A 13,147-nucleotide genomic window follows, 5' to 3' on the forward strand; every position below is an offset into this window, starting at 1 on the left:
GGTGCTGACAGACAGACAAACAGATGTACTACTGTGCCAATCATTTCATAACCCTTTTATGATATGCAGAGATTACAACATGCATATATTATAATACATCTACAATATTAAATTTTTTTGGTGTCTACGTTTTCTCTTGGTTTTAGTTTTGTTCCTATGTATTATTGATTAGTTGTCGGAGGAAATCACTAAAAAAAAAAACTAAAAATGAAAACTTTTAATCTGATTTAAATATACAATGTACATGTACAATCCATATTATTATAATTAATTTGTCTTTTACATCACTAAGTTTCATTCATGTCAGCCATTTTCTCTTTGAAGAAGTCCCTTTTGGCTGTAACGGGAACACGGTCATTCCACAGCAACCGTTCCTTCTCATTCCCTGATGAGGTGAAAAAATCTTTTGTGTTGTCTTTCATAATGTAATACAATGCCTTGTTTCGTCGTACCATCTGCGAGTAATATTCTAAACCTCCGAGAACATAATCCTGACCAAACTCGGCTACCTCTTCATCCACTTTGGCATCCTTCCATCGTTTGTACAAACACCAAAATTGTAGAAGCACTAAACCATAGACTAGACAACCTGGTACTATTGTTGCCAACATCCGAAATCCGGATCGAAATTTCATTTTTGTTGCACTAGTGTACATAAAGGTTGCACAGCCACTAATACATGTGACAATTAAACCAAATTTGATTTGCATGTAGTAACTATCCGTTAACAAACATTCATGAAGCAAAGCATATTTCACGGCATTTTTTCCCAGAATAATGGATTTTTTTAAGACAGCGCCTTCTTGGGTTCCATCTTCAATGGTAAGAGTTTGTCCGATCCGATAGTTGTCCATGGGGACCTCCTCTGGAGTGTTGAATGTGAATGCAATTGGTAGGCCAATGAAAGTTCCAAATCTGGAGTGCAGATTTCCTTTGTGAAATGGGTTGTTCATGTCCCCATTGATAACTATGTCTATTTTCTCCAGCTGCTTCTGTGTCAGCCTTTGTTTGCGAATCAAGTCTTCGAATACCTAAATAATGAAAATTACACTGAGAAAATTACACATAATTCAACGTATTTTAAATAATATGTATCAGAGCAACACAAATGCCCCACTGGCAACAAAGTTTGATTCTAATTTTTTATGTTGTTTTACTCTTGAAAGTGAAATGATGATATAAACAAAGCAGTTTATTAAGGTATAGCTATCTAATCAGACCAAAAAGAAATAGTCACATAAATTGGGATATAGATATCATTAAGATATATCCATATCCCAGATTTCGATCCAACTTCTTCATCAATGACTAAGATATGAAAACTGAATCATTTGAAATTTTTCAAAGTCCAAGTGGCACAACTCTTGCAAAACTTGTTAGACAGGACTTGACCTGCATATATTCAGAACATATCAACATCCTAAATTTCATTTCAAAATGTCCATGTATAACAGACAATGAGCAGATATTGTGCATTGTTTAAAACTGTCCACATCCAGGAGGCATAACTCTGTCAAAAAAGTATCAGACCAGAACCTTATAGAACTTTGACCTGGGTATTCTCATGACATATATAACAAATTTCAAGTCAAAATGTTCATGCATGCCTGACATAATGAGTGGAAACTGTATTAACTGAAATTTTCCAAGTACAAGGGGCATACAGGTGACTCTCAATGGCTCAAACTTCGATCTCTCAAAGTTCTCGTCTCTCGAAGTGAAATCATGGTCCCGATTTTTTTCTCTATATAACAAAGCAAATTTACTATCGATCTCTCAAACGTTCGATCTCTCGAAGTGAAGTTGGGTCCCGTAAAACACATTTCATTGTTTTTCACTTTTGATCTCGAAGTGGTGGTAGCGTATACCCACCGTTACACAAGCGTGTAATAATTTCCGCTTGGGCCTTACCTGAATTTTGTTGAATGCCCGGGCGGTAATTAGGTGTTTACATAGTTGAAACATCGTCTGTGCTTCTTTGTGAAGGTGACACACTTGAGTTAACAGTGATTTTTCTACATTTTTTACAAGGATCCTATGGCTTTCGAATTGGGAAAAATTGTCGATATTTCAGTCAAATTGAGAAAAATCAACTTTATCATAAATCAAAATCATATCAAACATTATTATATTATCTTTATTATATACATCTAATTTTCTTTAACCATCTACAATTTTCAATTATTCTATCCAAATCATCATTCCAATAACTCTTTGTTAAGTCTTATGTATATAATTCACATCGAATGTTTATTTTTTTCAAATACTTTTTCCTTTCATAATTTCATTATTGGGAAAAATGCAAGCTCAATTGGGGGGGGGGGGGGGGGGGGGGGGGGGGGGGGGGGGAATTGGCAATTTTTAGGAGGGGAAAGGGCCGAAATTCGGACCCAAAATGGGCCTTAAAAAATCACTGGTATATAATTGGCTAATTGGTCAGTTTACGACTTGCACTGGGGTTTTGTGTCATGATGATTAAAATCATATATAATCCGACTATAAATAAAATAAATAATTTGTTTTGACTTAATAACGAGAGAGTAAGTTTTATACATAATTTAGAGATCTGCAGACTGTTAAATTTCTCGAGTTTGTTCTTTATGTAAATTTACTCTAAAACATCGTTTTACTCATTCGTTAGAAGTTTTGCTTTGGGTAAAGCAACATATTGTGCTCTGTTTAGTTTGCGATAGTAAAGCTTCATCGGAACTTGGTTTTGTAGGCCTATCTAAGCATGATTAAAGAACAAATAAACATATAAACTTTGAAATGTTTTTATTAATGCAAAATAAGATTTTATTTTGATATTAAACTACCTGACGAATATGAAGGAAAACGTGTAAAAATGATTGATTGATTGATTGAATATTGTTTAACGTCCCTCTCGAGAATATTTCACTCATATGGAGACATCACCACTGCCGGTGAAGGGCTGCAAAATTTAGGCCTATACTTGGTGCTTATGGCCATTGAGCAGGGAGGGATCTTTAACATGCCACACCTGCTGTGACAAGGGACCTTGGTTTTTGCAGTCTCATCCGAAGGATCGTCCCATTTAGTCGCCTCTTACGACAAGCAAGGGGTACTGAGGACCTATTCTAACCCGGATCCCCACAGGATTTGTGTCGAAACGATATCATCAAAACGATATCATATGATCACTCTCGGTTACTGTAAAATCTGAACCATACCGGCGGAGATTCACTTTCCGAATTTCGATCTCTCGATGTTTTATCAAGGTCCCTTGAACTTCGAGTCATCGAGAGTCACCTGTACATGTAACACTATCAAACAGTTATTGACCTCAACCCAAATATGAATTTGATATGTGTATTCTATATCCTGAATGTCAATTCAACACATTAATGTCTGACTAACATAATGAGCAGAAACTATGAATTATTCAAATTTATTTATGTTTAAGGGGCACACAGAATACATGGCATATGTGTATTACTGACAAAATATTGTTAAATACAAATATTATCTATTCAGCTGCTGCATTTAACTGTTGATTCATAAATGAAACTCTGCGCCCTTCTAACGGCTATTACTTTGTATTTGTAAATTGTTACTGGGTATATTTAAGTCTCAAGTTTTTACAAAGCATGTTCGTCTTCAATACTGACCAAAAAATTTGACGATTTATTTTTTTGACAAATATTGTATGAGAATGTTTTACAATATCATGCATCTTTGATCAAATATAAGTATGGGAAACATTGGTCATGGTGCACAGTTACAGAAGAATCAAACACTGGTTATTGTGCATAATTACTGAGGAATCAAACACTGGTTATTGTGTACAGTTACAGAGGAATGAAACACTGGTTATTGTGCACAGTTACAGAGAAATCAAACACTGGTTATTGTGTACAGTTACAGACGAATCAAACACTGGTTATTGTGTACAGTTACAGAGGAATCAAACACTGGTTACTGTGTACAGTTACAGAGGATTCAAGCACTGGTTATTGTGCACAGTTACAGAAGAATCAAACACTGGTTATTGTACACAGTTAGAGAGGAATCAAACACTGGTTATTGTGTACAGTTACAGTGGAATTAAACTGGTTATTGTGTACAGTTACTGAGGGATCAAACACTGGTTATTGTGCACAGTTACAGGGGAATCAAACACTGATTATTGTACACAGTTACAGAAGAATCAAACACTGGTTATTGTGTACAGTTACAGAGGAATCAAACACTGGTTATTGTGTACAGTTACAGAGGAATCAAACACTGGTTATTGTGTACAGTTACAGAGGAATCAAACACTGGTTATTGTGTACAGTTACAGAGGAATCAAACACTGGTTATTGTGTACAGTTACAGAGGAATCATACACTGGTTATTGTGTACAGTTACAGAGGAATCAAACACTGATTATTGTACATAGTTACAGAGGATTCAAGCACTGGTTATTGTGTACAGTTACAGAGGAATCAAACACTGGTTATTGTGTACAGTTACAGAGGAATCAAACACTGGTTATTGTGCACAGTTACAGAGGAATCAAGCACTGGTTATTGTGCACAGTTACAGAGGAATCAAGCACTGGTTATTGTGCATAGTTACAGAGGAATCATACACTGGTTATTGTGCATATTTACAGAGGAATCAAACACTGGTTATTGTGTACAGTTACAGAGGAATCAAACACTGGTTATTGTGCACAGTTACAGAGGAATCAAACACTGGTTATTGTGCATAGTTACAGAGGAATCAAGCACTGGTTATTGTGTACAGTTACTGAGGAATCAAACACTGGTTATTGTGTACAGTTACAGAGGAATCAAACACTGGTTATTGTGCACAGTTACAGAGGAATCAAACACTGGTTATTGTGCATAGTTACAGAGGAATCAAACACTGGTTATTGTACACAGTTATAGAGGAATCAAACACTGGTTATTGTGTACAGTTACAGAGGAATCAAACACTGGTTATTGTGTACAGTTACAGAGGAATCAAACACTGGTTATTGTGCACAGTTCTAAAGAGGAATCAAGTACCAATCTCACCTCATATTTAGCCTGATCCACTTTTGAGGTAAGTGGATAAGGCTCTTCCATTTCCTTGTATGTCATCAAGTATTTGTACTGCTTCAGAAACAGTGTCTCTGGCGAGCAGAAACAGAAGAGTTCTGCAAGGGAGCCGGCAGTCAAAATAGACCCAACAATAACCTTGTTCCATTCCAGGAGGAATTTACTCCACTACAAGAATACAATAAAACATCATGCAGAAGAATCTGAGATCTCTTATAGTATCTTCAATGAAAATATACAGCGTATCTAAGATTGATTGATTGATTGATGTTTTCTGCCACACTCAACAATTTTTCAGTTATCTGGTGACACCCAGTTTTTATTGGTGGAAGAGAGAACCCAGATACAATGTACCTGGGAAGAGACCACTGACCTTCCAAAAGTAAACTGGGAAACTTTCTCACTTACCGGCGTGAGCGGGATTCCAACCCGCGCCGACAGAGGTGAGAGGCCGTGTGATTTTGAGCGCGATGCTGTAACCACTCGGCCACGGAGGCCCCCAGCGTATCTAAGAAATGAATGCGTCGTTTGTTTGAATTATGGGTGTACATGATAGATAATGGAAGAATAATACTGGGTGGTTTACATATTCAACGAAGCTAATTATGCAGAAACTACCTTAATTAACCATTGTTTTATATTCCTCATGATATAAACAAACTTTAACTTTATTCCTCATACTTTTCTTTTTTAAGCACGAGAATGAAATGTATAGCAATACACATATTTCGAGATGAGTCTGGGTTGTTTCTCTTTTGAGAACTCTTGTACATAGTAAAGCATGAATCAATTTCTTTTACATGCGGGAGTGAGGCAAATACCCATCACTGCATAAATTATATTATGTGAATGTGCTTAATAGTATGTTTTTATGTAGTTTCACCACCTGAATTGATTCAATTGATACACAAACCATTAGTATGAAGTCATTGAAGTGATAGTATACTACGAGTAATTAAATGCATATAATTCTTATTATTTCACGTTATTTCATTGCTCATATGTACCATATCAGAGATATAAATTATATTGCAAATGTGACATTGGTTTTATGTTTCCACTTTAGCAAAACCTTTTTTTTTTAAAATATATTTCTTACATAATTTAACATGGGATCCTTACATAGAATAGTAAAATGCATTAATGTGTATAATTTATTGTTCCAGACAGTAATAAACAAATTGTAACTTCGAGCAATTTTCACATAACAATACTACAACAGGACATTTTGCAAATTAGATCCAAATATTTACAAATTGGGGGGGAGGGGGGGTACAAACATGTTGTAATGGAAGAATCCATCCATGTACCAACATTGGAAATGCTGTCACATTTTAAAATAAAATGGTTTTGAACTCAAACAATTTACGAATTCAAAGGTTATTGCAAGGAAAACATAACAATGTGCACAATAAAGATGTGAAATTCTATTTTCAGGGTAAAAAAGAGACTCGCCTTCTAAAAGTCCGTCTTTATGTCAACAACATTAATTACCGAGAAAATTCGATCCAGCCATGTGATAATCAAACACAGGCGCGTTGCGATGAAAAACTGTATTTGTGGTAAATAACAACACTCACCCGACTCATGTCTTCTTCCTATATTTTCTTATAAACTGAAAATACAAGCATAGATTACATCGTTACACAAGCAACCTTGCCGTCGTTCGATCACCACCGACTTTCCTTTCTTATTTAATAGTTAAGTCGTTCTTCAGAGCAGTTCGGAAAGGTGGTGGATCCAGTGTGGTGTGTACAGTAGTAATGTGAGCCACCTTTAAAACAAGCGGAGCTACATGTGGATCTATATGAGTGGATCCAGAAATGTTCCCTAAGTAAGTGGATTCCACCCCATACCTTTCTAAGGGGTCCAACTGAAACTATGTGGTAGTGCATACAAATGCTATATATACATTGTAATATAATAATAATAGGTCTGTACTTTAGTTAGATTGATATATATTAGCACTTGAAATTGTCTGTATTGCACTGAAAATCACATATTCAAACTAAAAAAAAAAAAAAAAAGATTTAAATAAAACATTTTTTAAAAATCTCTATCTAATAATAAGGCGTCCATTATCTTGAACTTTATCTAACAATCCCATGAGGATGCAATGACCTATATTTTAATCGAACATAATGCTAATATTTCAGCATCTACATGATAGTAAATATGTTTAACACCCCCCCCCCCCCCAATTATTCATTTACAAGCCTAGAATTTTCAAAGGTTTTAATGACCATTACATAATCAGGGAAGTCAGCAAGTATATTCGTCATTGAGAAGGCGAACTGGATGGGGAGGGGGGGGGGGGGTGTCCTACCTAACATGTTTTGACTTCAATTCATATTTTCACAAGAATTTTGATATATTTCAGATTGTGTCACTACAACAGTCTTCAATACACCACCTTGATCGTGTTAATCAACTTCAGACTAGCTCAAGATTCAACACTTCTGACATTCACGCACAAGACCATGCACTAGACCATCAGCTCAACGTCAATGTAGATCCAGAGGATGCAGAAACTCAATTGTCCAATTCTGCCACAACAGAGTATCAACATTTAGTATCGACCAATATTCCACCACAACAATGCATTACTACTGAAAGTGATGTTTTAATACTGAGCGGCTCCATGCTGAAACGAATCCAGCCACGACGCTTCAATCCAAATGGGGAAAAACCCTGTTGTACGTTTCATAAGAGGAGGAGCCTGAACCTGTTGGAATTTTGTAGAGAAAAGTTCACATAAATATAAACCGAAAACCATTCTTATTCACATTGGAACGAGAGACTTTTCAAATGATATGAAAAGGGAGGACTTTATGCATGTCCTAAACCTTTGCTCCAAATCATGGGAGAACTCTCAGATCCATCTCTAGCCAATCATGTACCGGTGAGACTTTGGCAATGGGATTATAGACCGAGCCAATACAAGAATTTATCTCGCATGTGAACTGTTTCCCATTGCACGCCTACAACTTGCTGATGAATTCCGACCGACAGATAGCATGTTACATGATAAAGTTCATCTTAACACGAAGAAGGGATTACCAACAATCGTTAAACATTTAAGGATAACCCAATTAGCACCAGTAATCCTCTAAACAGGACAGCTTCCAAAACCTCACCTTTAAAGCAAAAACTTCCTACAAATGAACACACCCCCTATCACAGGAACTTTACGGTTGCGCTCCCAATCATGCGGCCATCAGGAAGCGACACTTCAGCCGCCAATCTTCACCTCCACCTCCGTGGTTATTTCCATACATCAACTGACATGAAGTGAGATACTGATACTGCATTATACATATCTATTCATGCAGTACTATAGTTAATCCCCGAACAGCTATGTTTTTACCATTTAGATATTATGCGTAGAAAACAGGCAAATCTACATGTAAACGTGAACGTTTGTTGAAGTTAGGTATATAAAGGGCCTCACCTGTGGGAAGGCCTCTGACTCACAATTCCAAAATATTGTCTTCAATTTTAGTATTATCAGCTTTGTAGTTGGATGATTTCCAGTCAAGATATTATATACTTAATAGTTTCAGTTGGTACACCCCATTAACAAGTAGAAAAAGGCATAAAAAGGCGACAATCTGGAGGAATATGTATTTTTGCAACAACAAAACAGTGCTATGATGGGAATAGTTCAAAATAAAAACAGTGATCCAGATATATCATGGATTAAATTTGACCATATTTTTTGTATACTCACGTCTTTAGAGTATTTTGGAATTATGGTACAGCGATGCCTGCACGTCCGTCCGTCTGTTCGGGATTTCATTTCTCTGTCACATATCAAACTGATCGTTCTACATCATGCAAGATGAAGATAACGAACAGTGATCAATCTCATAACTCCTACAAGCAATACAAAATACATAGTTGGGCAAACATGGACCCCTGGACACACTAGAGGTGGGATCAGGTGCCTAGGAGGAGTAAGCATCCCCTGTTGACTGGTCACACCCGCCGTGAGCCCTATATCTTGATCAGGTAAACGGAGTTATCCGCAGTCAAAATCAGTGTGCCAAGAACGGCTTACCAATCGGTACGAAACACGTCAGACAGCATTTGACCCAATGAGAGGTTGTACTGACGAACTAGATCGTTATTACGACCATATAATTTGCGAAATGCTGACTTCAATCGAGACTGTTGAGACCCCTGTACCATCAACTTGTTTGTCAGTAGCTTACCTCGATTTAAAAACTGATCATAAGCAGAACAAGCTCTTGCGTATCGAATCTATTGCAATTTTGATTCATTTTGAACTCTCTTGCTGGAGTTATGTCCCCTTTTTAAAGTTATTGTTATACATGTATGTAGGGTACATAATGTGTCCAGCTAACTCCTCCCACAATTTTCAAGTGAGGACCATCTTGTTTTACAGAGTGTTTGTATGGATATTGAAGATATGCATGTGGCAAGGATTGTGATTTTCTTCATTTTTTTGAGAAAAATACAGGTTGTTGAACTTAGTCCGTTTTGAGGATTGATTGATTTTATCTTGCTTAACGTCTCCCTCGAGAATTTTTCACTCATATGGAGACGTCACCAAGACCGGTGAAGGGCTTCAAATTTAGGCCTATGCTCGGCGCTTACGGCCATTGAGCAGTGAGGGTTCTTTAGCGTGTCACACCTACTGTGACACGGGTCATCCATTTTTTAAGGTCATCTCCGAGGACCCGTGACATTCACACTGATGCCGAGTGTTTGGCGATGAAACTGTCACTACCTGTTTGAGGAAATGTTATAAAGAGAGTAGTCAAAATCAGTGTGCCATGAACGGCCTAACAATCGGCATGAAACACATAAAACAGCATTTGACCCAATGATAGGTTTTATTGGCAAACTAGATCGTTATAATGACCATAGAATTTGCGAAATGCTGACTTTAAAAGATGTAAAGAATCTGGAATAAGAATTTTAAATGGTAGAATGACTGTTGACCTTACCGGTAAACACACCTACTTACCGTATAAAGGGAGTAGTCTTGTTGACTATGCACTTTCCTCACAGAATTTGTCGTGGTCAGTTGGATATTTTGGAGTCCGTGATTTTACTTTATTCTCCAATCATTGTCCAGTTAGTTGTGCTTTGTTTACAAACATTTATTTCTGAACAAGAATTAAGTAGGGTAAGCAAATTAGACCCTTTAAGGGGAAAATTTATCTTGAGTAGAGAGTCGATAGAATTGTATTCTATTAAAAACACCAAAGACCAAACATTAAGAGCAGGTGTGGCACGATAAGGATCCGTCCCTGCTCAAAGGCCGTAAGCGCGAAGTATAGGCCTAATTTTTGAAACCCTTCACCAGCAATGGTGACGTCTCTATATGCGTGAAAAATTCTCGAGCGGACTTCGTACAATATCATTGTAATCAACCAGCCAATCATTTTCTTTGACCGTTCCCCAAGACGGCAAGGATTTCTTCAGACTAATATAGAAAAATGATAAATTGATAGAATTTTCCCGAAGGAAACTAGTTGGACTCTGTAAGACTAGGTGGGTTGAGCGTCACACCTGCTGAAGGAAACTAGCTGGACTATGTTAGACTAGGCGGGTTAAGCGTCACACCTGCTGAAGGAAACTAGCTGGACTATGTTAGACTAGGCGGGTTAAGCGTCACACCTGCTTTGGTGTATCTTACGGTACGTACAACTACGTCGTCAAATTGTCTGCAGCACAGTATTGATAAAAACCCTGATGAAAGTACCAATTTACGCGATGCAAAGTTAGCGTTCAATAAATTCTCAGGATATTGAACGCAAACATTCTCTAGATTTTACGCAGATTTTATATAAGACTATTTATTAGCTATACAATAGTATACATTTATTGCATGATATTGAGGGAAATATGAAGATTTATTCACCCAAGAAAAATCAAATTCCCCCAAGGCAACACCCGAGGGAATATAATGATTTTTCTTGGGTGAATAAACCTTCGTATCTCTCGAACATTCATGCAATAAATTGTTTATTATACCAAAACTAAGCAAGACTACAAAAGTGCATTTGAAATTGGAGTCCGCTCATCTATACATAAACATTGTATGTTGTCCTAACGGTAACACCGCGCTGCCAACGTATTAGAAGGTACAAACAACGAAATACAGTGATATGATAAACAGTTTCTGTATTTTCATTTTCATTGAATGCTGATTTACTTGCTTGTTTTTGTATCAACCAAAACCAGGCGATTTAACTGTGTATCAGATACCCACTTATTTTATGCCTTACGAACTATGAAAGTACAATGACTTGGACTTATTGTAACGTCACAATAAACTTCGTCTACCTTAACGTTAAATTTATGGAAAATGCACGAGGCTGCTCAAGGGGAGAATATATTTATAGGTTATAGACTTTGTATGGGAAAATATGACAACCGAGTTTTTTTGGCGCGGAGACGGACCGAGCTTGCGAGGTCCGTCCGCGACAAAAAACGAGGTCGTCATATTTTCCCATACAAAGTCTATAATATTTTTATTATATACTTTCAATTTCATTTAGAAATTAACAAAAATTTCTTTATTGGTTTAACTGATTAAAAGATGAAAAAATTGAAAATTAACGGCTTAGTAATTTGCTTGTGTATTGATTGTTGCGTAACTTTTGCGGGCCGGAATGTTTCCGGGCATATATTGTGTGATATATGCCTGCAAAATTTTAATTTATATGCACCAAATGATATTAAAGAAAGGACGTTATTTTTTTCAAAATATATTGGGGGTTATCCCTGAAACACCAAACCTTATCATTATGGGTGATTTTAATAACACGCTTAGTGATATTGATAGAAACGGGAAAACGAAACATGACCAAAGTTTTAAAGCATTGATGGAGATAATGAACAATTTGAGATATATGGAGAAAAAGAAATCAAAGAGATCAAGTGCTTTCATGGAAGCGTGTTATTGAAGGTAGTCTTGTTCAAAGCAGAATTGATTATATATTGGTTTCAAATTGGTTACGTGTTTTTGTTAAGAATATTATGTATCTTAACACATCATTTAGTGACTATTCCATGGTAGTTTTATTTTTCAGTACTGACGGGTGTAAAAGAGGTCCTGGTATATGGATTCATAATAATTCTTTATTTGTTTGATGATACATATAAGCAAAGAGTAAGTGAGATCATCGAAAAGGAAAAGAGTTGCCTATTGTATAAGTCTTCAATATTAGTGTGGTAGGATAATCTTAAATATAATTTTTTTTTAAAAATTCACAGTGTTATAGTAAGATGAATGTAAAGGAAAAAACAGAGTTTTACAGAATTCAAAATGTTTTGCAGAGAATGTCACAAAATATCGCAAATGGTGTTTATGTTGATATTGAAAAGTATGAAACATTAAAGATGGAACTAGCTGAATTTGAAAATGAAAAATGTAGAGGTGCAATTTTGAGATCTAAAGCACAATGGGCAAATGACTCGGATAGATGCACAAAGTATTTCTTAAATTTAGAAAAGAAAAGACAGGAGTCTAATATGGTGAAAGAATTAATTGATGATATTGGGTAATTAAGAATGACACTGATTCAATTTTAAATTTACAGTACCAATGTTATTCTGGTTTATATTCTTCGGTGACAATAGATTGTGAAAGTGAAGACAATCTTTTATCTTTTGTTGACAAAAAACTTAATGAAATGGATGTTGAGATATGTGAAAAACATATTGACAGCGATGAAATATATAAGGCTGTTAAAGAAATGTCAAATAACAAAAGCCCAGGTTCAGTTGGTTTGACGGTTGAATTTTACAAAATGTTTTTGGCACAGCTCTCGCCTCTCCTATATAAGATATATCAAGAAGTAGAAATGAAAGGACATCTGTCACATTCTATATGAAAATGGGTATCATTGCATTGATATATAAGAAAAAAGGTGACAAACGATTATTAAAAAATTGGAGGCCAATTAGTCTTCTTAATGTTGATTACAAAATAATAGCCAGAGTTATGGCCAATAGGTTAAAGTCTGTATTGCCAAATATTGTATCAGAAAATCAGACTTGCTGTGTAATTGGTAAAGATATTGCTGATACATTGGTTAGTATAAGAGACATTATTGATA

General features: G+C 36.1%; 1 protein-coding gene across 1 annotated transcript; it reads right to left on the bottom strand.

Moving 5' to 3' along the window:
• Positions 1 to 202: 202 nt before the first annotated feature.
• On the bottom strand, positions 203 to 6,761 carry LOC125665518 (transmembrane protein 177-like). Its single transcript, XM_048898173.2, has 3 exons — positions 6,632 to 6,761; positions 5,028 to 5,219; positions 203 to 1,031 (listed from the first exon to the last, which is right to left on the bottom strand). Exons 1-3 carry the CDS (start codon positions 6,638 to 6,640, stop codon positions 288 to 290), a joined length of 945 nt encoding a protein of 314 aa, XP_048754130.1. The 5' UTR covers positions 6,641 to 6,761; the 3' UTR covers positions 203 to 287.
• Positions 6,762 to 13,147: the final 6,386 nt, after the last annotated feature.

This window comes from Ostrea edulis, chromosome 10 (genome assembly GCF_947568905.1).
Source record: "Ostrea edulis chromosome 10, xbOstEdul1.1, whole genome shotgun sequence".
Classification (NCBI taxonomy): domain Eukaryota; kingdom Metazoa; phylum Mollusca; class Bivalvia; order Ostreida; family Ostreidae; genus Ostrea; species Ostrea edulis.